The sequence below is a fragment of the Tenebrio molitor genome, chromosome 1 (assembly GCF_963966145.1).
Source record: "Tenebrio molitor chromosome 1, icTenMoli1.1, whole genome shotgun sequence".
In the NCBI taxonomy this organism is placed as follows: domain Eukaryota; kingdom Metazoa; phylum Arthropoda; class Insecta; order Coleoptera; family Tenebrionidae; genus Tenebrio; species Tenebrio molitor.
Window position 1 is genome coordinate 5066938 of NC_091046.1, and position 25121 is coordinate 5092058.

The 25121-nt window shown below is 39.1% G+C and overlaps 1 protein-coding gene across 4 annotated transcripts in view; it reads left to right on the forward strand.

Annotated features, from left to right (window-relative positions):
• The window catches only part of sm (smooth), a 113920-nt gene that overhangs the window by 75116 nt on the left and 13683 nt on the right, over positions 1-25121 (forward strand). For all 4 annotated transcript variants that reach the window (XM_069056120.1, XM_069056726.1, XM_069057469.1 and 1 more), the window contains 2 exons: positions 15867-16108; positions 20564-20899. In XM_069056120.1, coding sequence (XP_068912221.1) covers positions 15867-16108; positions 20564-20899 — 578 coding nt within the window. The remainder of the gene's footprint in view (positions 1-15866; positions 16109-20563; positions 20900-25121) is intronic.

Sequence of the window (25121 nt, forward strand, 5' to 3'; positions counted from 1 at the left end):
ACCGCTTGAAGATAAATGATATTGCGTTGTGCAACAGGGAATATTTTTACCTCCTTTGGGATTTGCGTGGAATCCGATTGAACGATTTTTCCTTTTTTGCATTTAAAAACGGCTAAACTCTAATTTCTACCTTTGAAAAGTGCAAAACATCGACAGCACCAACAAGTTGCTTTGCAGAGTTGAAACGTTGCCATTATTTAGTACGTCACGCAACACCCCCCTGTCTTACCCTTAACAGGTGTGCAGCGAGGACAGGTTGTTTTTTTCCCTCGTTGCTTTCGTGCACTCGTCAAGAATGCAAATATGGCGGCGACTGCTCGATTTCTTCTACTGAAATTTCATAGTTGTTGTTTGTAGGAATTAATTGAAAACAAGTGCCAAGGCTGTGTCAGTCTCGTTTTCTAGGTCTAACGTCGCAATTAGTCGAACGGTTTTGATTTTCCTGGCATAGTTCTGAATGACGTCCGCTCGGTCCTGGATTCCGACCCAACTCCGAACCTATCAGTCAGAATTGCATTCCTGTCGACGGAGTTTTGTCCGTCGCATACCGGAAACGGGGTCGCGACTGCTCGACCAGAAGAAAAGCCAATCACCGGAGTTTCCGATCCCGAAATTTCTATTAACACGATTTGCTCTCTTCTATTTGTTGGGGGCTTTTTGTTCGTTTGCTCTCTTCCGGACTAGTTATTTTTTTCTTCTAAACAGAGTGTAACGTCCAAGTTCGCGCCTGATTGATCGCCTTGTTCCATCCGGTAAGTGTCGGGCTTCTCATCTCCGGAAAACTGCGACCAACTTTACAGTTTAAATCCACCCAAGGTAGTGGAGTGGAGTTCGTCGTGTGGGCAGGGAATTTAACTCGGATTTGTATGAAGAATACACGGGACGTGCAGGGCTTAGGATTGGCCGTCCCCAATTCACATTTAATTTAGATTTAAGCACCCTTCGCGTAGGGGTGTATTAGTCCTGTCACCGCTGTCTTACTCGGGTTTTAAATTTGTCAATGTCGAATTGAGTGATGAACGTCGAAAGCGCAGATCGACAGCTGTTAGCCAATCACCCGACGACAAATAATCAATTTTCTTCGATAAATCTCAGCCGGTACTGGGTTGTCTCCCAGAATGGAGAGGGTTATTACGACGCCATGACGGAATCTGGTGCTTGATGGACGTTCTCGTTCCGGCGGACCGACCTGAAAGCAATGCAACGCCGTGAAATTACAGGACTTGGTCCAATTAACCGTTTCGTTTTGATGTTTTATCATTAGGAAGACACGCAATTCGAAAACAAGAACGGTTTTCGGCAGGAATAGAGGGCTAATGATGCGTGAGTGAAATATGTGCCACTTTGTGTTGCGTTGGCAGCTCAGCTTTTGATAGATTGAATGCGAAATTGAATGTAGGTACTGATGGGGACCGTTTAATTTGAGGGCCAAATAAATGTCTCAATCATTTAGATAATAAATCAGATAAATACCCGGAGTCGATCCGGCAGGGAGATAACGTTCCCGGAATTCGATTTTCTTTGCAATTTTCTGTTGACGTTGTTATTATAAATGTTTATTACATCGTAGTTGGCCGTGATCTTGTCATTTGGTAGGATTCATTGTTTATCATTTATCAAAGTGTCTGGAACTTGGCAGTAAACATTTTTTCTTCGAAAACAATTGAGTTGTTCTGGTTTTTATCATTTTTTAAATAGTTAGTAGTGATTTAGTTTTAATTATTATTTGTTACAATTTTATTTTAATCCAAATTATATAATCTTGAACCCCTCATTTTTAGGCAACCAAGTAATCATTCCAGTTGACCTTTAGGATAGTATAGTTACGCTACGTGTTGCAGATTTCACAGCTAACTACGATGTAAAAAACATTAATAATGACCTTGCATCTGTTGTTGGTTTTGTCTAGAGCTTGCAGCAATTATTCTCGGTCAAAATGCCCCGGTCGCTTTGTCGACGAAAAATTCAATATTCACTTTTCGTTGAATCGCCGCCGCGAAAACCTTTCATCTGAAATATTGAAAGCTAGGCATTTTCGTAAACAGATCCAGTGTAACTGGAACATCCAATACCTGTAAGCGTATCCCTTTCCATTGATTTGTTTCTCTTTACATTTATTCGTTTCACCGTAATCCTTCTCAAACCATTAAAAAAATATATAGAGGGTACCAATTTAACCGTGTGTTTATAGCCGAGCTTTTATTGCCATAGGCAATGCCATTACCGAACGATCAATAAATAGAGCGAAGCTTTTTGCACGGGCTTTTCACAACTTACACCTTTTGTAGTGTGGATTTTTGCGGTGCGAAAATTTTTTTGCGTCACAGTGGGGTCGTTACGGTTTGATGTAATTTTGAACGAGGACGTCGAAAGCGGGGGATGGTGCGATAGCGTCATAATTAACTGTGATAACACTTGGCAAGGGGGTGAAAAATTAGCACATTACATTTGCAATTACAAAAACCAGAGGTTGTGACGTTGGAAACAGGTGACTCTGGGGGAATTATTTATAACGCGGAGATAATTGGTAGTTAATAGAAGAAGCGACAAACAAAGTAGTTGTGTAACAGAAGTGTCTAATTATATCGGGGCGTTGTGCTTTAGAGAGGAGTCGAATTGGTATTAGCGTCTGCAGTAGTTGTTATTAGATAGTGAGCTTTCAGGGTAAATTCCTCGGAAGCTTTTATTCGGGTTTGTTTTCTTGTTAGGTACTGCTCGAGTGAAGTGTCTATTTGGTTCCCTTACGCGTATATTCCTGCACCCCGGCAGTAAACTAGTCCTTTCTTGTTCCCTAGCGGAATTGTCCCATCAACTCCTTCAAGGATCCGTCGTCGGGCAATTGTATTCGACCTAACTCGTGTGTGTCCCGAAAATGGATTTGCATATTTTAATTGGAGCTTTTATACCGTTACGAATCCACCGGATTAATTCCCATCTCATAATTGGATCCGGCCCGACGGGGTCTCCCAGTCATCGATTGTGTCGATGGATTAAAAGAAGGCCAAGGTGGATTTTTTCTTCAACATTTATGTGGTGTAGCGGACGTTTCTTGCCGAAGTTTGTTTATAAAATTTAATTAAAAAGGGCATTCGTTCTCATTAGGGCTTCGGATGGGGATCTATTCCGTTGCGAAAAACTCGCCGCTCCCTTCTTCATAACGAAGTTTGGCGTCGGTCTCCGGATAACCCGATTAGACAGCAGGAAAAACGAGCTTTGGACAGCGGATTCGCAGTGCAGCGGCGTGCATTTTGCACGGGGGTGTCCCGCCCGTTCCGGTTTAATATTTAATATACGTGCGATGCGGAGAGCGAGAAGTCGAGTGTTAAACTAGAGATTGATTAGGAAGGTGCTCGCTTTCCATCCAATATTTAATGATCCCGGCGGATTTTCCTCGTTCGGGAAAAGAGTTGAAACTGAGCCGGGAAGGAAATTGGCCGCCGACAAAAAATGAATTTATGATCTCCGTGCTTAAACACTCGGCGAGAATGCAATTCGAAGATTTACAATTCAGTCGGAGGGGCATAATTCAAATGAAGCGTGCGCCACCGGGGAAATTTTATTGTTTTCGCGGGGGCGGCTTAGAATCAACTTTTTCGCCTTTTAATTCCGGCAAATTTTATTGGGCGTTCTTCGCCGTAAAAACATTCCCGTTGGGCTGATTAAAAATTTTCGCTTAATTAGGGCGGCACAAAAAGCAGAATCGAAATTTTTCGACAGAATTTTAGCGTGTCAGGTCGGAAAGACTAGGACGTCCTCGTGGTAGGAATTATCCTGGCGCTAAAATATAAAGACGCGAGGGAACAAGGAAGTCGCTTAGCTGTCGGGCTATTTAAATCGCGGAAACCTCGCGACTTTCGAGCGAAAATAGAGAGACAATTTAACGGCATTGTTAAAGTGATTGAGTTAATTTTCATCCCTCCGTAAATCATCGTCGAGTCTTTCTATTTTTATTGGTGGTTGTGTAATTGATGTTTGAAGTGACAATTGCGCCGCCAAACGATGACTCATTGACAACCGCATGAAGTGCATCGTTAATCCTGAAAGCTGAAGTTGTCAGGTCGAAACGCGACAGTCCTGGTGGCGCATTCCGTCCGCGACTATCCTTCTTCCATTTCGGCGATGTGTTTAATGTTATTTTTTTGGGTGGAGTGGGCGTCGCGAAAAATGTATGGTTAATATCTAACAGCTCCGCATTTTATATTTACAAATCACATACCAGGCTATTAATGTACTCGGTTTGATAAACTATTATTATCTCGCCAATTTCTGTTTCAATTATCTGTTGACGGTTTTTTCGAGCGAACACGTGTTCACTTTGTTTATTTATTTTTCCAACGCGTTTAATCGCCGAAATAATATCGACCAGCAGATAATTCGTAGATTGGGCGATGAAATATGTCGATAGCATTAATCGTCTCATTGATGCTCATCCCGACAGCGGTTATTAATGTTTTGCGAGAAGATCTTCCAGAAGACGCATCTTTATACGGCTCTTGCACGACAATAAATCTTCAAGATGAATTTGCCTCGTCTGGAATTTATCGAGAATTTTAAATTTGAAATATTGTCCCCTCAAGTTTGAACACATTTCGGTTTTTCCCGTTTCCGGATCTTTGTTTGATGGCGTAATTAAATTAACTTTCGCCGGAGAAAATTTGTTTTAAGGGAGATTAGTGGCCCGCAGATATTTACGTAATTTTTCAATTCGCGGTTAATTAATGTAAATGGCAATTTTTATCTGGAGGGGGGGGGGATCGCGCGCTCCACCGGCCCGAAAAATAATCGCCGTTGTCTGGATGCCGTCGTTATTAAACCACTTATCCAAGATCCACTAAATCAAACTGTTAATTAAGGTCGGAGGTCCGATTATGTAAAGAACACTTTATTGGTGGGACGAGGGTGGGGGTGGGAGCTTTATTGCAATATGGCGGCGAGACCGCGGAACAGGGTGTACTACAAAGGACCATTAATCATGGTACAGAACATACCGGACCACCATCGAGTATCTGGCTAATGCGGCGTCAGTAGATCCGCACAATAGATCCTTTTAGCGAATCTGCAAGGCCGGCAGGATTCGGACGTCGTGTCGCAGGACGCGATGTGGCGCGTCACAACAATCCTTCCCTGACACCGTAAATTTAATTCCCGCAGAGCGAATCTATTTACGCTTTCGGGAACGTTAACATTCCCGTATTTGTGATCGCGAAAGCTGAGGTTATCGGTGAAAAACAGCAATAAAACGCTTAATCCCCAACGTAAAATGGAGAATGTCTTGTTTTTTTTTTCGCTTGTGCTTGTGGAAGAATCTGGAATGGTCTTGCTTTCAAACATCCTGACATCTTAATGACTTTTTTGCTCGCCAACATTGATTATTTTTTTATTTATGTATCCCGGTCTGGACGTTGTTGTGGTTTCGGTACCCTTACCACGAAAAATACGAGCGGGAGCGAAAATAATGTTCCGCTTTTTATAACCGAGAGGTGACCGTTACCCTTCGGCGGTGTTTTTTTATTTTTTTTAATTTGGGAAACGATTTCAGCTCGGGACTGCCTAATTTCCGCGGTTGTGGTACGTTTGTAATTGTCGTCGTGTTGCAGGATTTAATTCCGACAAATGAAATCGCGGTGGAATTAGGTGGATTTAAAATATACACGGTGTAGTGTAGCAGGACCGCTGTGCAGGAATATTTATTTCCAAGAGATATTTTTAGCTCATTTGGGCAACTTTCATCATTGTACTCATAGTCATAAGTTAAGCAACCTCGCGGCGCCGTCAGTGCTTGGATGGGTGGCCATCGGGGAGGCCGCGTTCCGTTTTAATTTTAATACTTCATAGCTCCATTACTGGATTTCACTATTGTCTGCAACGCGCAATGATACATAAATCCGGCCTCGGTGCCGTGTCTCATTTTTGTAATACCAAAGAAAATTTTAATTAAAACACATAATTGGTTAATTGAAAGCGAAGTGAATTTTAATGAAATGGAGAACTCCGCAAGAGAGGAATTACATAATTAATTTCTCGTATGTATGATGTTACATCCATCTATGCCTTACTTTCTTTGTGTAATGGGATTTTAATTAAATTTTTTTCCACAAAATAATTTTTTTCTAGTTCTAACGAAATTCTTTTTCAATTACGACGACAACGAATTTTTCTTTTAATTATCTTTGTTGTATTTTTCCGCGAAAAAAAGTGCTCGCAGCACAGGATATTAACTCAGGTTGTGTTACGCCCATGAAATTCTACTTTCATGATTGAGAGCTTTTCTTATGTGTAAAAAAATACTTTCTAGACAACACACAACAATTACTTTGTAAAAAATGAACTGAATATGCGCGCTTGAACCATATAATCATGCCACCATGTTATTATTTAGAAGGTCTGAATCATAGTATTAAACCTGTAGATTATGTTGCTTTTTGAAAATGAGACCGGTTTGGGATGTGAAATTACCGACACTAATAGTTCTGAGTCATTTTTCTAGATTAGGCATCGCTATCGGGATAATTGTGGTGTAGTTTAAACAGTAGTGAAGAAAAAAAGTCATTACCGAGTTCTGTTGAATTAAGAAATTAGAAAGAGTTTGTTGCGTGCGGTGGCCCACAGAGACTTTGATTTCTTCAGTTTTAGAACTAGTGAATAATTTGTTTTTTCTTGATGCCTAAACAGAAAGTTTTATATATTTTTTTTGTAGTTTTATCGAGGTGTATGGTGCACGCTAACAAGAAATTTAGCCGTCTTGTCGTCGTAATTTATTCATTTTTATTTCCACCTTCTAAGTAAGTGACACTTTACAGGCATTTCTGGTAACTAAGTAAAAAAACTTCAAGAAAATCGTCTTCAAAGTCTTCATCGGGCATTAAAGCCATTCTTTCTTTTTGCAACAATTTTCACAAAACTTCTGACAGTATTTTTTCATTACAATCATCTTTTTATAAACATAAATACCAATTAATCTTTACTGGGCTCACTGGATTATGGAGACTCGCCCCTTCGTCGCTCGTCCCACAAATTCCAGCTCGCCCGTAAAGATTAATTTACTAAGCGCGTCACATAAATAACAATTACATGTGCGTTGTCTGGTGCAATAATGAAAAGCCAATAATGTGGCAAGCGTTCAAATTTTCAAGTCTTTAGTACGTTTGTCCACACCGCGACAATAAAAGTCGTTTTTACTGCTTTCAAATTTTCTACATTGTTGATATATGGGGCTTAAAATTGGAGTGAATTATTGAACAATTTTAACAGATCGGTCTTTGATCTGTTAAAATTGGTGTGTTTGTGAAATTGTTTAGTTTAGAAAATTGTTGCGACGATACTCACCGGATTTTTCTAATTAAAACTCCGTGAATCACGCATTGGCATTAGGTTTTCACAAATTGCCGGTTATTTTCACCGTTTCGGAAGAGAAACACTCTGCTCTGATAATTTTTCGTTTCTCTTATATACTACGGTGACGATTCTGTCGTAGTGATCTAAATCGGGGTGTTCCGAAGCGCCATACATCACGACCTGTGTTTCGTGTGTCATTTTGATTTTGTCAATGCCAAACCGTTGACACGGTTCCATTTCGACTTGACTAATGCACCTGAGGCAGAGGCGTGTTTCTCTTTATTTTAATTAATTATTTCAACGGAACTTGCACCGAACGCAAAGAGCCGACCGAAATTAATGGGCATTCATTTTTAAAACGACTGTCACGAACAGATTGCAAAATACACCCAAATTAAACGGAGATAAATGTGGCGGTCGTAAAAACGAGAAAATCACTCTAAATAATATTCGGGTGGCGATAGAGTTGTTAATTATTGGTCAGTAAGTGTCTGTTATTACAGCAGATTATTTATGGGAGGTATGTTGCCAGGGAATGGACGACACTTGACATAAATTCGTACGGTATTGCACATTGCGTACAATGTAAGTACTGGAAGTAGTTTTCTTGGCGAGGTAAAAACGAGAAAGAAAACGCAATAAAACGGTCTGTCTGAGATAGTGCTCTTGTCGCAGATAAGTCTCTGGTATATAACACTCTGTTAGTGGGAAATATTTATTAAAGCGTGTCAGAGTCGATCCTGTTGGTAATTGCTTTAAAGTTTGGAGCGCCGACATTCTTCATATTTTATTGGTGTTTACTCCTCCATCATTCAGTCTCCAAAATGGAGCGTCTTCCGTTTTAATAATTCAATCGTCGGATAGAGTTTCGTAAATCTTCATTATCTCCGATTTTGTGCGGCCTTTCTACCGACTCGTCTTTAATTTCTCTCACGCCGAAATAAATAACCCTCCACCCCCGCGACAGACCGTGTCTCGGAATTTTATAACCTTATTAAAATAATCGGAGTGCATGTGTTTCTGTCAGTCGGCGAGATAAAATCCTTGGGGGTGCGGATCAGGGATGTTCCGGGTCGGACGACGAGAAGCGGGATCGAGGAGTAGAGTGACCTAAAGTAAAGTTTTTTTATTGAAAAACTTGATGGGATTCTCAAATAAAAATTTGTTGGGTTGTCGACAGGTTCTGTTTACGAGGCGAGGTTTAAAATTGTCGTTGTAAGCTGCTTATTCATTCGATACTCGGTATACTTTTAGAAATCTTGTCTTTACAATGAATAATCGATCGGTTATTCAAAGTCTTGTGATGAAGCATATTCGAAGATCGATTTTCTGTTAAGAGTCCCACGACGTCTCGGTTGTATATTTTTTTGCTTCGGTCTAAGATTGTTGTAAATTGTATCAAAAGTTTCTGCAATCGAATGAAAGATTCACTTATCACAAGACATTTTTTGTGCTTCTACGTACTATTCAGTTCGATCATCAAATAGTATATTAAAAAACAAGTTTCATAAGACCAGTCTTGAAGCACGAATTCAAGTTTAAAAAACGAGTGCCATAGTCACGAGTTATTTTAAAGAATGAGTGCTTCAAGGTCTTATGAAACGGGTTTTTTATACAATTTTTTGTAATTTGTTCTTTTTAAGTCGTTTTTAAACAAAAATGTTTACTTTAGTCGATTTAGGGATTTTTGTAGCGGTTGGTAACGTCTTAATTTTAAGTCGCCTTTTGTTTTATCCAAATTCTGTCACAAAACACGAATATCGAAAATAATCAAGATAATCTTGCATGTATGCCCCTTGAAATAGGTACGTGAAATTGCTAAAAATACGGTCAAATTTTTCCAGTGGACACTTCCTGTTCTTGACATATTTTCTAATTTAAACTGACATGCATGACAAGATAATTCTGCATCAAGCTTTGCCAATCTAAAAGTTTTCGTAAAATGTTCCGTGAATTAATGGCTACAACGACGTCGCAGATGATGACGTCGCGTTCGTTAATATGTCTATTAGAGAATCTAAATGGAGGCAAATTACAAAAATAAAAATTCCACACTTTCTTCATTAGTTTAGTAACGAGGGCTTGAAAGGTTCCAATTACGCTATCGGTTATCTCAAATCGTGCATCAAAAAAGTAAAAATTACAAGGTTTCAGGTCGGGACTAACGTGTGGCTAATAGTAATATTAAACAAATACATAGTTGGAGGAGACTAAGCATTTAATTTGCCTTATTTGTTGGTCCGATTTTGCACATTTTAAGTACATTGTAAGTTTAAATGCTTCCAATTTTGTCTTTATGAGGAATCTTAAATTTAGGGAATTTGGGTATGTGTGACAGTCCGGCAGGTGCGACAGAGAAGATTGTCATAAAACATGTTAAACAAGAATAATTTACAACACTGTCAAGCGTTCTGGAAATAGAATCTCCGTTGACTAAGGTCATAAAACAGGTAGACAGTCAAAACAGAAAAAGCCTTATTCCAGACGTTGAACTTTTACAGTGACATTTTTAGGGAAAATATTTTCGACTATTCAATTCACCTGTCATTTTTCCTAAAGGTGAAAAGTAAACTTCCGAAAATTAGCAGGAAATAAACTATATAAATAAAATATATTCAGTAAATAGTCCAGTCAATGTACACTTGAAAAGGGATTAAATGAGACAGTATCTAGACTGCGCACGAAGTTACGCCATCAGTAGAGATAATATGATAATAAGTATGTAAGATAACGATTGACCAATAATCAAACAATAGTTATTTACATTAGAGTACGGTAGGTGCATTTTCCAGCGTGACAACTAGGTTTCAGGCGCGAGGCGAAGCCGAGGGCTTGTTTAATTGGAGCGCTGGACAATACCTACCGTACGACATTTGTATTAACTTTTCGGCTGACCAAATATTTTATTTTGCACTTTTGCAGATTTTTATGAAATAACAAAAGTCAAACTTTTTGACATACAGAGCTGCAAGCTAAATCGAAAGGTAATGGTGTGTTTACCAGTTGGGGAAACGGAAATAGTCACTTATGCAACAAGTGGACAAAGTAGCGAATGGAAAGTTTGAGTCGGTGGGAGCTGCAGATGAGTGCGGGAATCTAATGAGTGAAAAAAAAACACTATACATGAGTCCATACAATATTTTTTATACGACCGTCTGCAATTATAAAAACAATCAACATCAAAACACCAATCTAAAATTTCAATTGTTTTCAATGGACAGCTATTTCGATGCATTTGTATAACGCCAGAGTGAACTAATGGGACGCTACCGCACTTTTTTCACGCTTTTTATTTTTTTCACTATTACCATAAACACATGTTTTATGCATTAAAAACAGTGAAGTATACTACAATCGTAGAAAAAAATCTTTCTCCAGGACTATCAAAGAATGAATGCATTATTGTTGGATATTCAACGAAAGAGTGATATCAATTCCACACCCAGTGATAGAATATACTAAAACTCACGGCTGTCGGCCAGTCCATCCTTCGTATTTACATTCTATCACTGTCAGATCGCCAATCGAATGCGTCTCTAAACAATGAGTCACGCATGGCGTAGCAACCGCTAAACGTGACACAATTTTAATTGTCAAATATTAAAAGTCAAATTAAATTCAATTTTCAAATATTGTTTTTTCTTGGTATAGTCGTGGAGAAAGTACTTATAGTCTTCAACTCGCGTATAATGGCTCTTATTCAATCGGACGATTCCACCACTCGCCTACGGCTCGTGTTGGAATTTTCATCCTCTTGAATAAGCCATCATTATACGCTCGTTGAAGAATGTACTATTTTTTGAAATGTGTATTCTGTGAAAAGTAATGATAAGTAAACATCGCCAGTCCAAAACCCTTATTACATTGTACCAAATTAGGTAAATGAACCCGTTTTTGAAGAATTTCAACAAGAAAGTTATATCGAACATAATTTTTCTAATAGTTGGGGCGACTCGATCAAAGTCTGTTACCGGAGTAAATCCGCGACTACGAGGAGCCGTTTTTGCTTCGAACTTTTTTTTTCAAAATGTCTGGCATCCACAATAACATTTTATTAGATTGTTAGTGACACTTTACAATGTGTCGCAGACGAACGGTTTTATGCATACCTCAAATGTCCCATTAACTTGTCGTTTTGCAAAATTAACTGCGAATTGGTAAAACTTCTTCTTGATCCTCAAACAATTTTTTTCCAAATAATTCGTTCACTTTGATATTTTCAAATTCTGAAAATATATTTCTCAAGTCTACAAAAGTAGGTGAAATACATATAAAGTAAAAAGATAATTACGAATTTCTTTCGTATTTTTGCGTAACCCAGACTTGTTAGGAATAAAAATGAAATAAGTGACACAATTTTGATTCCGGCCACATATTGCAATTCGGTTCTGCGTACAACTGCACCCCCGTCCCGGGCGCGACACGATTTAAACCCCGTCCCGGCCAGTATATCACGAGGGTGTATTTTTCCCGGTGTTTTTGCCTGGAAGAGATAAAGTCGCGTACGAGCCTAATTTGGGTAGGGGTTGTGTGTATTTTTTATGCCCTCTTATCTTCCCACAAATATTGCGACGCGGCATATTTTCGGGGGGTCGAAATGTTTCTTTATTACGGTTATTCATATTGAAAAATTTCGGAGAAATTTCACATTCCATCCGGGCTTATTCCTGCGACACGGGTCCCAACCCACTTCGGTCCTCCATTATTTCACACCGGTATTTTCGTCTCATTCCCGATCTGATTCATCTAAAACTGGCGACGTCCCTCTATATTTAGATCTTTTATTGCTCCGCTTCTTTTATCTCTGCTTAACAAGCGATGCGTATTTTTTTATGCTTAACTCGTTATAAGTTATAAAGGGGCCGTTACACGCCAGACTTGTTGAAATAAGTGTTGGAACTTCAAAAGTGCTATTTCTTTTGAGGCGTCCGGGAAAATGTTTACAAACAAATTCGGCTAGTTGGGACGACACCGTTCTAATTTGTTTCGAATTTTATCGACACGTGGGGGCGGCGGACCGGAGAGAGGACGGACGTGATTAAAGAAGGCATAGTTGCGGTGGAGTTTGAAAGTTTTCGTCGGGGGAGAGGCCATGAATACGTAATTAAATAGCCGACTTTACAACTCTTTGCAATTAGTAAAAGTGGGTTACATTTTTAATGTCTGAAATATTCGACGAACTCGCTCGGAAATGTTTAACGGGGGGTCGGGGATTGCATCTGGATGTTTTTTTTTTCGCTTCCCGACGGGATTTTTTTCTCCTGTTCCAGTGGAAAAAACCTAGGAATTGTTGCCGTAAAGTCGTGTGTTTTATAAGCGTCCGCGTCGGCGGCGGCAGATTAAATGCGAAAATATTTAACAGTCGGATTTCCACCGGTGCCAGTTTTGACCTCCCGGATTCGGTTTTATTATTGGAAAAAAATACGTCTAACGTCTAACACTCGGTGTACGGACGGTATTAAGTCGGATATATTGGGGTGAACGCATTCGAAATTGGTTTTTGTTATTGGATTATCTCGGTATATACACGGCGTATGTGTCGTATATTTTCCGGTGTAGACAGTTGGATTTCCGATACGCTTTTCATTTTCTTTAATCCTCAAAGGAAAAGTGAAATGCGCATTTTTCGCACGATTCCCGAGAAACACTCCCGACCGAGTCTTGGGTGATGAACACCCCGAAATCGCCCCGTCGGCAACATTCGAATCGTATTAAATTTAATTCATGAATATTCATCGCACCCGGAATCAATAGGACCCCGGACTATATAAATTAATGAAAGTGTATAACGTGCCAATTTGCGAAATTTATCGATCATTATTGGCTTATTCAGAGGTCAAACATCGTGCGCCCCGAATTTATCGGGGGCGGCGCGGGCCCGAGACCAACCCCGTTTTCGCCGGATTAACGCTGCTAAAATGACAGAGTTAAGGTTTGTTTCCGCTCGGCGAGCAAATAGACTCCGGGCTGAGCCATCTTTGCTTTGCTAGTTTTGCATAAACATCGGGAGCGAAATGGTTCACGTGCATGCATGCAGGTTCCGGTTAATACCAGCGCCCGGAACGGGACGACGAGGTGGAAACCTATTTTCGACCGTCGATTCATATTTTCTTGGAAAAATATTTTTAGCGAACAGGCGAGCTTTTGGTGTTGTCAATATTTTGACAGGACTCGTAAACGTGCTGGATCCTTCACGTTCAGGTTAAATTTGTGAATGAAGTCACGGTGGCCATCTTTGAATCGTCGTCAAGTGAAAATAGTGATAAAGTGAATAAAGAAACGAAATTCAATTTCAGTTTATTTCAATTAGTGCCGACGAGATTCGTACAGATAGGGGGAGTCGTTATGATGTGAATAATCCGGGCTCGATAATTTATGTAAACGTCGAACGACCGGAAGTGACATTTTGATTGGAATTTTTTAATAAAGCTCAATCCTCGTTCGATGATTTTCTTTTCGTTGTCGTCCGATTCTTTTGGAGATAACCGTCCCCTCGAATACATTCCTATATTAAGGCTTTTAATAATAAAAGTTCGATTGGTTGCCGGGTCGGCGCCTGATAATGGGAGTTAAGAGGGTGGCGACAGGCTTATTATTCTTTTTCGTTAATGTCACCCTCGAATTCGCACCCTCGTCGATTCGTAAATTTCCCCCCGATGACGGATATTGTTGTGTATTCAAGGATCAAACGATAATTATAGTCCGTGACACGGTTTAGCAGGAACAAATTTACGGTTCGGAGATAATTTATTGGATTTAAGAAAAATCGCTCCGGCACGATCCAAACAGGAATATAAATATTAGTTCATCATTTCGTTTGGCCCCGACAAAATGTTTGCTCGATGGGCGGCGAATTGTGATCGTTAAATTATCGATCCCGTGACAAGGAGCAATATTTCCTGTGCGACAATTGTGACAAGAATAATTACAGCAATTATCCCATCAATTACGGTTTCAAACTTGCTTATATCAGATGGGAAGCGATCTAGCTCCGTCGCTGGAACTGTATTTTCTCGTATCTGGTCGGCATAACTGGAACGAACGTGTGTGGAGATAAATTTTATCGGGGGTAATTTAGGGGGTCGTTAACATTTTTTTTTTTTTGGCAGGAGAGGGACGCGATGGTCCGTGATTGGGGCGAGCGTGCTCTCGGCAGGGTCCGGGGGAACGTTTTGCTGATTGCTAAAGCTCCACCACGCCGATCTTTCACCAAAAGGAATTGCGGATAATTCAGTTCGGGAAATTGTGACTGCGGCGGCGAGAAATTTCATTTGTGTTTCACTTGACGTGCGTAAATGCACGGGGGTTGCAGCCACAGACATCCACATTTTCCCATAGAAAATTGCGCCCCGATTGTCCAGGGCGAAGTTCGCTCTTGAACTTGGCGATGTTGACTCGGGTTCCGCTTAGTCGGTTACTTTTTAGTCGAGAAATTCCGCTTCCGTGAAAGAAATATTGTGTTAATGCCTAGTGAATTCTGCTGTCGGCAAGTTTACAGGTAATGTGCATTAAGGGTAATCACCTCTTTAGGACTATCGCGGCCGACACACTCTCTGAATTTTAAAATTCTCACGGCAGGGGCGAAAGACGTTTCTTTGCGGGATAATTACAGGCGAGGCCCCCCTTAATTCGCCCGGAAAATCGAAATGAGCAGACGCGAAGAGGTGGAATTTTTAAATGGGCGCCCAGCTTAGCAAAGCATTTTAGTTGGGAAATTTTCTACCCGGCGAAAAAAGCTCTGGAGTGTGGCCCCGCCGATAAAATCTCACCTAATTTATTTTTGATCAAAGAGAATGTCTCATTTTGTTAGTATCGTCGTAAAAGTCTTGGCTGCGAACTCGCTAAATGTTGGTGTTTATTGACCGTAAGATTTTTGCGACATCTAGACGATGATATTTTATAATGCGGACGTAAAGCTTGTTCGAAATGATTTTTTTGAGCGACTTGACAAAACCGTCTTTCGTTTTAATGATTTTTTTTTACGAATACATTAATTTCGATCGTAAAGCCGAATGGAACAGGTGAACATGTTATGATAAACCGACGTAAAATGCGTGATCGTAAAAAAGGAACGGGCATGAATGCAAACACATAAAGAAAATGATTGACACTTCCGCAAGACGTTCTTTTCTCTGATGTTTTTCGCCCTCATCCGAATACATGGAATTTGACAGTAAAAGTGAAGGAGGAAACCAATAAAAAGGGGTCAACGGGGGCCAGACGAGTTTCCCTTCTCAGGTGGTTCGGAACTGTTGAAACGTGCAAGGGCGGAAGGGACATTGGAAACCGTCCCGCAAGGTGTAAATTTGCAAGTTTTTCACATTTCTCTTAAAAATATTATATATTGAGGTTTTTTCCCTATTTGCATAGTTGTTTCCAATTCACACTTGCAGGAAAAAAATTATCTAGCACAGCGCAGCGAGGGCAATAATTATACGAGAGATGAAAGGATACTCAAGTCCCGCGGTTTACCTTGTATTTTTTATGTGCTTTTATCTCTTCAGTTGTTAACGTTATCGTGTTTGTTCCAGATCCCTACCCCAGCGAGCAGCAGCGGTACGACGAGATGTGCGCCGGCCCCGGGTACGGCGAACCCTTCGGCACCGAGACGTACAGAAAGAGCGCCCCACCGGTGACGGCGGAGTACCGCGACCAGAGGAACACCCATTTCCAGCAACCCGGTGCCGTCCTGATGGTGTACGGTCTGGACCCTCTCCGCACCAACGCGGACAAACTGTTTAATCTCATGTGCTTGTATGGAAATGTTGCTCGGGTTAGTGTCGGCGAGTGCTCCCCACGAAAATATTTCGTTCGGTGTTACGTGATAAGGGAGGGTTTATTACGTAAAGATTGCCTCTCGCCCTCTCCGTGTCGTATCAATCTTTCCAGTAGGTGGTAGTCGTGCGAAAGTTTGCCGAGGGTGGAACGTATAAAAGAGGTCTTGTTTGAAGAAACGCCACTTACACGTTCGGGGGATGAATCGAATAGAATTACAAGGAATTGTAAGGTTGTTGCAGGTAGATTTGATGACGGATGTGATAAACTGACACGGCGAGTGTGCAATCGATCCGTCGTTATTTTATTTTTTAAATAAGTTGTTTGATTGATGGGCGATGGGGGACCAGAAGTTCCATTAAATGGAGGAAAATTATGGTCCCCGTTGGAAAATTAGGATCGCGCGCTCTATACTCTGCAATACAGTAACTTATCCTTGTCGCATCCAGATCGCTGGAAATTGCTTTTTCCAAATAACCACTATCGTTGAAGTTTTGTTGTTGTTCTGCGCAAATATGTAAAGCTTTTAAAGAGTCGAATTTAAAGCTCCACATCTTGAGTTGAGAATTTGAGAAGTCGAGAATTAAATTTTTCGTGCGGAAAGTCGGCGGAGAGGGTGACGTCGCCGCCCCCGTCATCACCGATCACGAAATTGGCAAACACTCGAAAAAACTGAATGATTCCTTTGACTGGTGCGTATTACGCAGCTTACGTTTCGACAAGAAAGCGAAACGAGATGAAAGAATATTTTATGAATGAAGTGGCACATCTGCAAATATTAAATATGGCCCGATGCGGTCGAATAAAGGAAACGACGTCAATTTTAACCGAGTCGCCATATTTAATTAACTCTTGAATGAATTACGACACGAGTTTTGAGCCGAATCACGTTTTTAGATTTTGCGTGGAAATTCTGCAAGAAATTAATTGGACGGAATGTGCTTGCCCAAAAATAAATTACACGGAAATTATGTCTCGGTGTGCAGTTGTTTAAGCGAATGCAGTGCAGACATGTCAGAAATGTTGACAGCGCATGCAACTGCAGATTTGCCAATTCTAAAAAAAAGCTTTCTTACGATGGGTCGGAATTGCCAGCAATATATTCTCGTAGTGATTCATTTCTATTCCTGGAATGCGTAAGGTATTTTTGATATTTGTTTACGTTTTTTGAAAATACGATGAAAATTAAAATTTTCCAGGTAAATATATTATCAATATAAATTTAAACAAAGGTAGAGAAAACAGTGTATCAGATTAAAAAAAAAATAGAAATGGTTGGAAAAACATTGGATATATGTATGTAATTTTTTTGTGGATCGAAAACGTATTTCAAATTAAAAAAGTTGGTAGAGCAGTAGAGATAATTTATTATGAACGAATAGAGCCAAAACATCAGCGATGTGTTTTGGAAAATGAAAGTGAGCATTAATAATTAACGGACCAATTCCGCTAACAACATGTGATGTGAAAGAGACCACAGAATATTTACGTTGAATTCGGCTTTGTCGGTTAAATGTCATTTCCAAAAGTGAAATTACTAATAATTTTGCATAGAATTTATTGATCTGCGGAGGTCGTTAACTTTTGGCATTCTGCAAGAAGGTCGTTGATAATAACAAATTTGTGAAAGCCGGTGCCGCGAACAGGTTGCGACCATCAACGTGTCCCGCCAGAAACGGGAAGATGACAAATTGATAACGTCGTAATTTTTTTCCGGAGATTTTTAATCACCACACCTTAAATTCCTGCTCGATTCAAAATAAAACTCATTGTCATCGAGAAGATGGCACACATTCGAACAGCTGCACTTTGTGCAAAACCCGCTATTAAGATCTATTTTTATTTCCTCTTTATGCGCTCACTCAAGGTGTAAATTTTTCAAAGCTCCGATCTCACTCGACACTGCAAGCTCCATAAAACGGGGCCACGCACAAATTAAACTGTGAAATTCCTCGGGACCCCATAAATTTTTAACGGGAAAATTTTCTGCTGTTTAACTAGTAAATTGAAATTCATTAATAGCATTAATTATTCGTGGGCGAAGTCCGCACCGTCTATTTTTAACCCTCCGTAATGGAATCCACGGTCGAGCATGTTGTCGAAGGATTTCAAAAAATACAGATCGGAGTGCAGACTAAGTGCTCTCACCCCGACCATGACGCGCCGAAATGGGCGTCTCTGCCCATTACAGGCCGATACGTTTAATCTAATTCGAGGGGTTTTTATTCGGATGTTTTTACCGGCGGCGTCACACGAGAAAAATTCAATTTTCCGTGGGTAAATAATGTAAGACCGGGTTGGATTACATCTCCCGGAAAACTATTCGCACCTGGAACAATCCCGGTCCGCGGCGGGGGCGGTTAATTTTTGATGATCGCTCGTGGCGGCCCGGAGCAACGAGACAAATTCCGCAAATCGAATTTATCGCGAACATGTAAATAGCGCTTTTTCAATTTGGGGCTTTCCTAATTTGATTCGCTTTGTTCTCGGCGAAGACGCAAAAAAGCGCCGATTCGCTCTGCTCGGATGATGGCGGTTTCAATTAAGCTTTTAAAAAATACACAGTCTTTGCTTGCCGAATTACCACTGCCAAGATTTCCTATCGAGCGTGAAATGAAAAATAGAGTGGATGCGTGAGTCCGACCCCCGAATTGCGAAATAAAAATATAATTCTGATTCGTCCGGATTCCTCCGATTTAACGTTGCGTCTGGCAGGATTGAAATGTGGAAGCGTCGAGTAAAATACGCGAAGTACACGGTTCGACTAGCCAAACGACTTTGTTTCAATTATTTCAGATTTATTTGATAGAAAATAACAACGATCCTAATCTGAGACGAAACTTTTCGACATCGCTTAGCGCCAATCTAGCGTTCAGCACGGCTTTAAACGTCGCCTCTCGTTATCATCATTTGTAGCTTATTTATAAAGCTAATAAAAATTTCACTCGAGCTATTTCGGTGGAATTTAAAAATACGAACGTGGAAAAAAATATTGTTTGTCTAGTTTCGGGTGACAACGCGAGGCTGCTAATTGTTGGAGATGTTTTACAAACCGAGTTGAGAGTTGAAAGCTTCACGGTCGAGCTTTTCATCGCGTGTCACCACCGACCGGTCCAGAATAGAACAATACGGCGAACACTTCCTTAATCGAATTAATTCATTAACGACTGTCGACTAATTGATCTATCGGACATCAGGTGACGGTGTAACAGTGTATCGATTCATCTGGAAATACCTAGTGTTTAGAGGAAAAAACTGGGACGCAAGATATAAATCTCGTTTTAGATTTTACAGTTGGTCTGATCGTAAAAAAATTTAAGACTGGCACTTCGACCAATTAAATCTTTGACAATGCGGACTTAAGTCATTTCCAATCAAAATATTTTCATTGTTAAATATAGACTCGATTTATTTTTCACAAGTGGAACCGAGGTCTGTAGGAGTTTATCGCTTTATTTTAACAGGTCAGTGGTAACACTGACTAAAAAGAAAAAAGCTTCTATAAGATATTTTAATAAAAAAATCAATTTTGAAAAATTTTATGGAAATTTTGAAGTGTACAGGGTGCGGCAAGTTTTATTTCCATTCCCAAAAATCACGACAAAATTAACCAAAATCTGTTCATATAATTATTGTATAATGATAAATCGCTTTTTTTTGTAATATTTCGACCAGTTTTTGTGATTTTTCTAGTAGAATGTATTAATTTATCTCATAAATTTTAACCGAGGTGAATCTTCATCTGGTGAGGTATTTGATGAGCAACAAAAACTTAATAGATTTGTTAACTAATTGCGTTTTTGTGATGCAATGATTTATAACGAAGTGGTATAATTCATTAACAAAAGGATCATTTACCTACCTTTTTGAAGCCTCTTATTTACAGCTTCATTATAAATGCGAATGGAGCCAGCCCGACAAATACATACCGTTGTCGCATAATTTACACCGTTTAATTAAACAGATAAATAAAAGCAATTTTTGATTTTACAATGGGAATGTGGGTTTTGTTGAAAATGTAATTCTTCCGCTAATTTCGTGAATTTCCCCACACGAGTGTAAAAATGATAAACTGAACATTTTGTCTAAAATTAGAAGATAAAAAATAGTATATTATTATACGAGTTTAATAAGACGCTTTATTATCACGTGAGTGTGTTTAAAGCACGACGAGCGTAGCGTAAATGAGAACGTTCTAAATTAAATTAAAAAAGAGATGGATTTTAGGATACTTTTACTTACACTCATTTTTCAGACAAATGTTATCATTACGTGATAATACCGCCCGAAATGATAAATTGGTCTGGCCTGAATGCCGCGTCAGCGTTGTGTGTCGGGCCAGGAAATGACAATTTATATAGAAAATAAATTAAAGTACATTTATTTGTGTGTTTTGTTCGCTTTTGAATTTCCGAGAAAATGTAAAGAGTCTGACGTGTGGATTCTTTTCCAGATAAAATTTCTCAAATCAAAAGAAGGCACTGCCATGGTGCAGATGGGGGACAGCGTGGCGGTGGAACGATGTGTTCAAAATCTAAACAACGTAACCGTAGGTCTAACGGGGGCGGCGCCCTTATCACATCACAACAGCGTCAACGACGAGAAGAACAACCAGTCCGAACACAAACTACAACTAGCCTTCAGTAAACAGCCCTTTCTTAGCGAAGTAACCAATCCCTATCCGTTACCTGATAAGTCGCCCTCGTATAAGGAGTACATAACAAATAAGAACAACAGGTTCATGAACCCGGCGATGGCCAGCAAGAACCGCATCCAGCCCCCGAGCAAGGTGAGTTAAATTTCGTATGTTTCAGGCGGGACCGCCGCCCCGCGGGACGGATTATCGTCGGCGGCGCGACGAATGCTGACATTCCGTTTTTATTTCCGTCACCGCCATTATTCCGTGTCTGTTTCGATTAATTCGGACGGCGGGAGTCTATTTAAAAAGCGCCGGTTTAAGTGTCAAAGGAACTACAAGAAGCGGTCCCGCTTATTACCAGATTAAAAACTACACGAGACTCGATTCTGAAAGCTTTTAGAAACGTTAAAAGTGTTATTTTACAAAGCTGTCGTAGATAACAACTTAATTGGACGAGTTGTAAATGCATCTCGGAATTTAATGACCGCTGCAACAATGTCTCAACTGATTAAAAGCAGTTCTTACAGATGTAACGGAATTAGCATCTCAAAATTGAACGTGCTGGCATTAAACTAGACTTTTATGAGCTTATCGAGCTTGGTGTTTTTTTTTCTAATCGGATAAAGCTTTCATTTCCAAATTTTGCACACCGAGAGGGAGCTTAGGACAAAACGAGGATTTGAAAGCTTCAAAAAATATTCAGTTGACTTAATTTTTAATTAAAAACAAATTTTGCCGGTGATACTTTTATATTTCTAAATTTTGCAAATTTATGTTGCTCATAACTTGCCAGGGAAATAAATTTTCCGTTTTGGCCGTGGGGCGGGTGCTGCTTGGAATTTTTTCACAGAGGTCCTTCCAGCTTCAGGGGAATTTTCTCGACATTCACCAATTAATTTAAAGTGTAATTACAAACCGTAGATAATTTGTTGGGAGCAGGTAACAAGAAGCTGACAACAACGATTCTTAACGTTTCGCGACGGAGGAAAATTCCTGGCGAGAATTTAGAATTCTCCTAAAGCTTGTTTCGGGGGAGGGCAACAAAATATTCCGTTAGATAAATAAGTCTTTATTGTTGACTGCAAGTTTTTCAAGCAATTTTTTAGCTTGCCTTGAAGCCTCGTTCGGCCACAAACACAAAAAATGTATATTAAAACGCAGGACAAGAAGAAGAGAAAAAAGTACACTGAGGATAATAAAGCGAGTTTTTTTTAATGAACGTGTAGTGTAAATTAATATCTCTGGTTAATTAATGCTGAAAAGGAAAGAAAAATTCTTATGGAAAACACAAAGCTTTGATGAATTAAATTCTTGATAATTTAAATAATAACATTCCCCTGGAAAAGAAAGAACTTGTCAACAACAAACGAAAAAACAGTAATAAATTATTTATTTTGACGTTAATTGAAATTTTTCTTCAGATCGTTGGTCGACATTTCGTTGTAACTTAAACCACGGCCGCACACGTTTACACGAAACGTCAACAAACAAGTTTCTAACCTTACTTTCTCACATTCATGTTTCTGGTTGTCGTTTTTGCAAAACATAAATATTACTAAACTATTACGAGTATATCGTGCGTTCATTTAAATTTATCCTCAAAGTTGGCGTTGAGGAGTCGATTGTGAACGCACTATATTGATCACGGATCAGCTGTTTAAATCTTACGTTTTTACGCGAGTGGTGCGATCACAATCGACTCTTCGACGCCAACTTTGTGGATAAATTTAAATGAACGCACCATACTTTTGCCCTGTGGGCTTTCAGATTCCTGGTTACATTATATACCCCTCTCCTTCTATATCCTTTCCCCTCTCTTCCATATCTCGTTTATCCATTTTGTATCCTTTCCTTCTTCATTCGGTATTTCTCCCCGTTCCTTTCTCTCCCTTTCTCTCATTTCGTTGCATCCATTCCACATGTGCTCAATTGTCTCACTCTCCTCATAGCACATTCTGCACCTTCTTTCCTCTCCTTCCATCCATCCATCTCGCCGTTTCCACATCTGAATCTCTCCATCATTTTTCTTTCTCTTGCACTCCCTCTCCCCAGGTACTCCGGATTTCCTCTGTCATACACTTCTCATACTCCATGTTGTATCTGGATTCTTTGATTCTCTCCCTTCTTTCTTGCTTGTCTGTGTCTTTGTCCCTTTCACTCGGCTCTACATTCATCCATCTTCCTTTTACTCTCAATCTTTTCACTTATTCACTGGCATACCCGTTCCTCTTGTAGTAATTCTCTCTTTCCTTCTTCTCCTTGTTCTTTTTCTTTTCTCTCCACCATTCCGTCAGTATCCTGCACTCTTCCCTTAGATTCATTTTGTCTTCAAACTTTGCCGCTCTCTTTCCTGCTTTCACTCTCAGCCATTTTTTTCTTTTGTGTGCAGTTCGATTACTGACGTTTCCAAAGCTGACTCCATTAAAATTTTTCTCGATCGCATGATATCCCATCATATGAATCTATTTTTAATAATAACTAGTAAAAAAAAGTGGCATTATATTATCACTAGTGTTAAAAAGTGACATTAGTAGTGTTATCCCGGAAAATTATTGAAATGGCAGATTTAAACAGGACTGTGTGCTTTTCGTAACTAAATTAGAAAAAAATCTTGTATGAAACACGTAGCAAAATGGCTAGTGCAAAAAAGACGCTCATTTTGCAACTCGTTGCATAAATAGCTATTTTTATTATAACATTGCGTGAAACATCATTAAAGGCTGTACTTATTATAATAATACAATCTGACTTCATAAGGTTTAGTTGTGTTGAGCACTAAAATTCTACTTTTGTATTAAATGTAACAAAAGCTACGTCTACATTGTTTCCAAAATTTGAAAGTTGTTTTTAAACAGTAGGTCATAGAAATTTTCCTCTTCATAAAAGTGGACTTGAAATAATGAGAATTCCTGTCGTAACAGTAGGATTGTAAAAAGAGAGCATTATTACTTTGTCAGGTTTTTAGGTATTTTCTGGCACACTTTTCATTGTTGTTATTTTGCATTGTATCATTATGAGAGAAGAATATTCGCTCAAATGTGCTGCTACTTTACTTGGACAAAAAATCGAACGAAGAACTATGAACTATTTTGAAAACGAAAAAGTTGTCAAGTAGTCCACTTATTAATGAAAAAGTAGGAATTAGAGATTGAAAATATGTAGTTTTAAAAATTCCCTTGAGTGTGTTATTTTGAGAAAAGTGTCTTAGAACCAGTAATAAGAAATTTTGCAGATCGTAATTTTTTGCAGATGTATAGACAAGAAAGTTTTCTAAACTAACTCCAACAATATTGATTCGACACAACGCTAAGCTAACAAGATAATTAATATTGACTCAACAAGATTTACGGAAACCAAATTAATTAAATAACGAGCGTTCGAAAAAATTTGTAATCAAGCAAGCTTTTGTTTTCTCTCTCTTTTACAAACGCAGGTTGTTTTTTTACTTGGTATGCTTCCGATAAGTAACCTGACTTTGATCATCATTCCATCGTTAATTAAATCATTAATCAATTGAAGGTAAAAACCGTCACGTGGCACTGAGAAAAGGAAAATCTGGTTGGTTACTTCTAATTTTTTTTTTTTAATTTTTGCTATAGAAATAATTCACACTCATAAAAATATGAAAAGATAAATTTTGGCTATTTTAGACCATTTCAAAAAAAAACAAGGTCCATGTTAAGCATGAATAAATGTTTTTTTAAATTTTGGACCCCTGTTCGACGTTAGGAAAGCCGAGGCTGTGACGGTCAGTCGAGGTGCTCATACAGGGTGTTAGATAAATGTCCTGCCAAACTTTAACCGCGAGCTACTGGCGTCATGTAGAACTTGGAAAAAGCATTTAAAAAATTCTGTCAAAAAATAAATTGACATTTAATTTTTGAGGTAAAATTTGTTTTTTACTGCTTTTAGTCTTCTACGTTGTCCCACAACCTCGTAGGTAAAACCACGGCACATTTTTAAAATACACCGTGTCTATCATATTTTATAAAACGTACACCAATGCGGTTTTCTTGTTTTAAAGAGTATTTCCTAGAGGTTACTTCGCATTGGCGTACGTTTTATAAAATATGATATACAGGGTGTATTTTAAAAATATGCCGAAATTTACCTACGAGGTTGTGGGATAACGTAGAAGACTAAAAGCAGTTAAAAAAAATTTTACCTCAAAAATTAAATGTCAATTTATTTTTTGACAGAATTTTTTAAATATTTTTTCCGAGTTCTACATTCTAAATTTCCACCACCTGTTGAATCATGTTGGCAAAATAAAAATATTTCTAAACTGGGGATTGTTATAACCAAAGTTGGCAATATAATTATTTTATAAACATGATTCGAAAACAACGTAATTTACTTGACGCTAAAATGA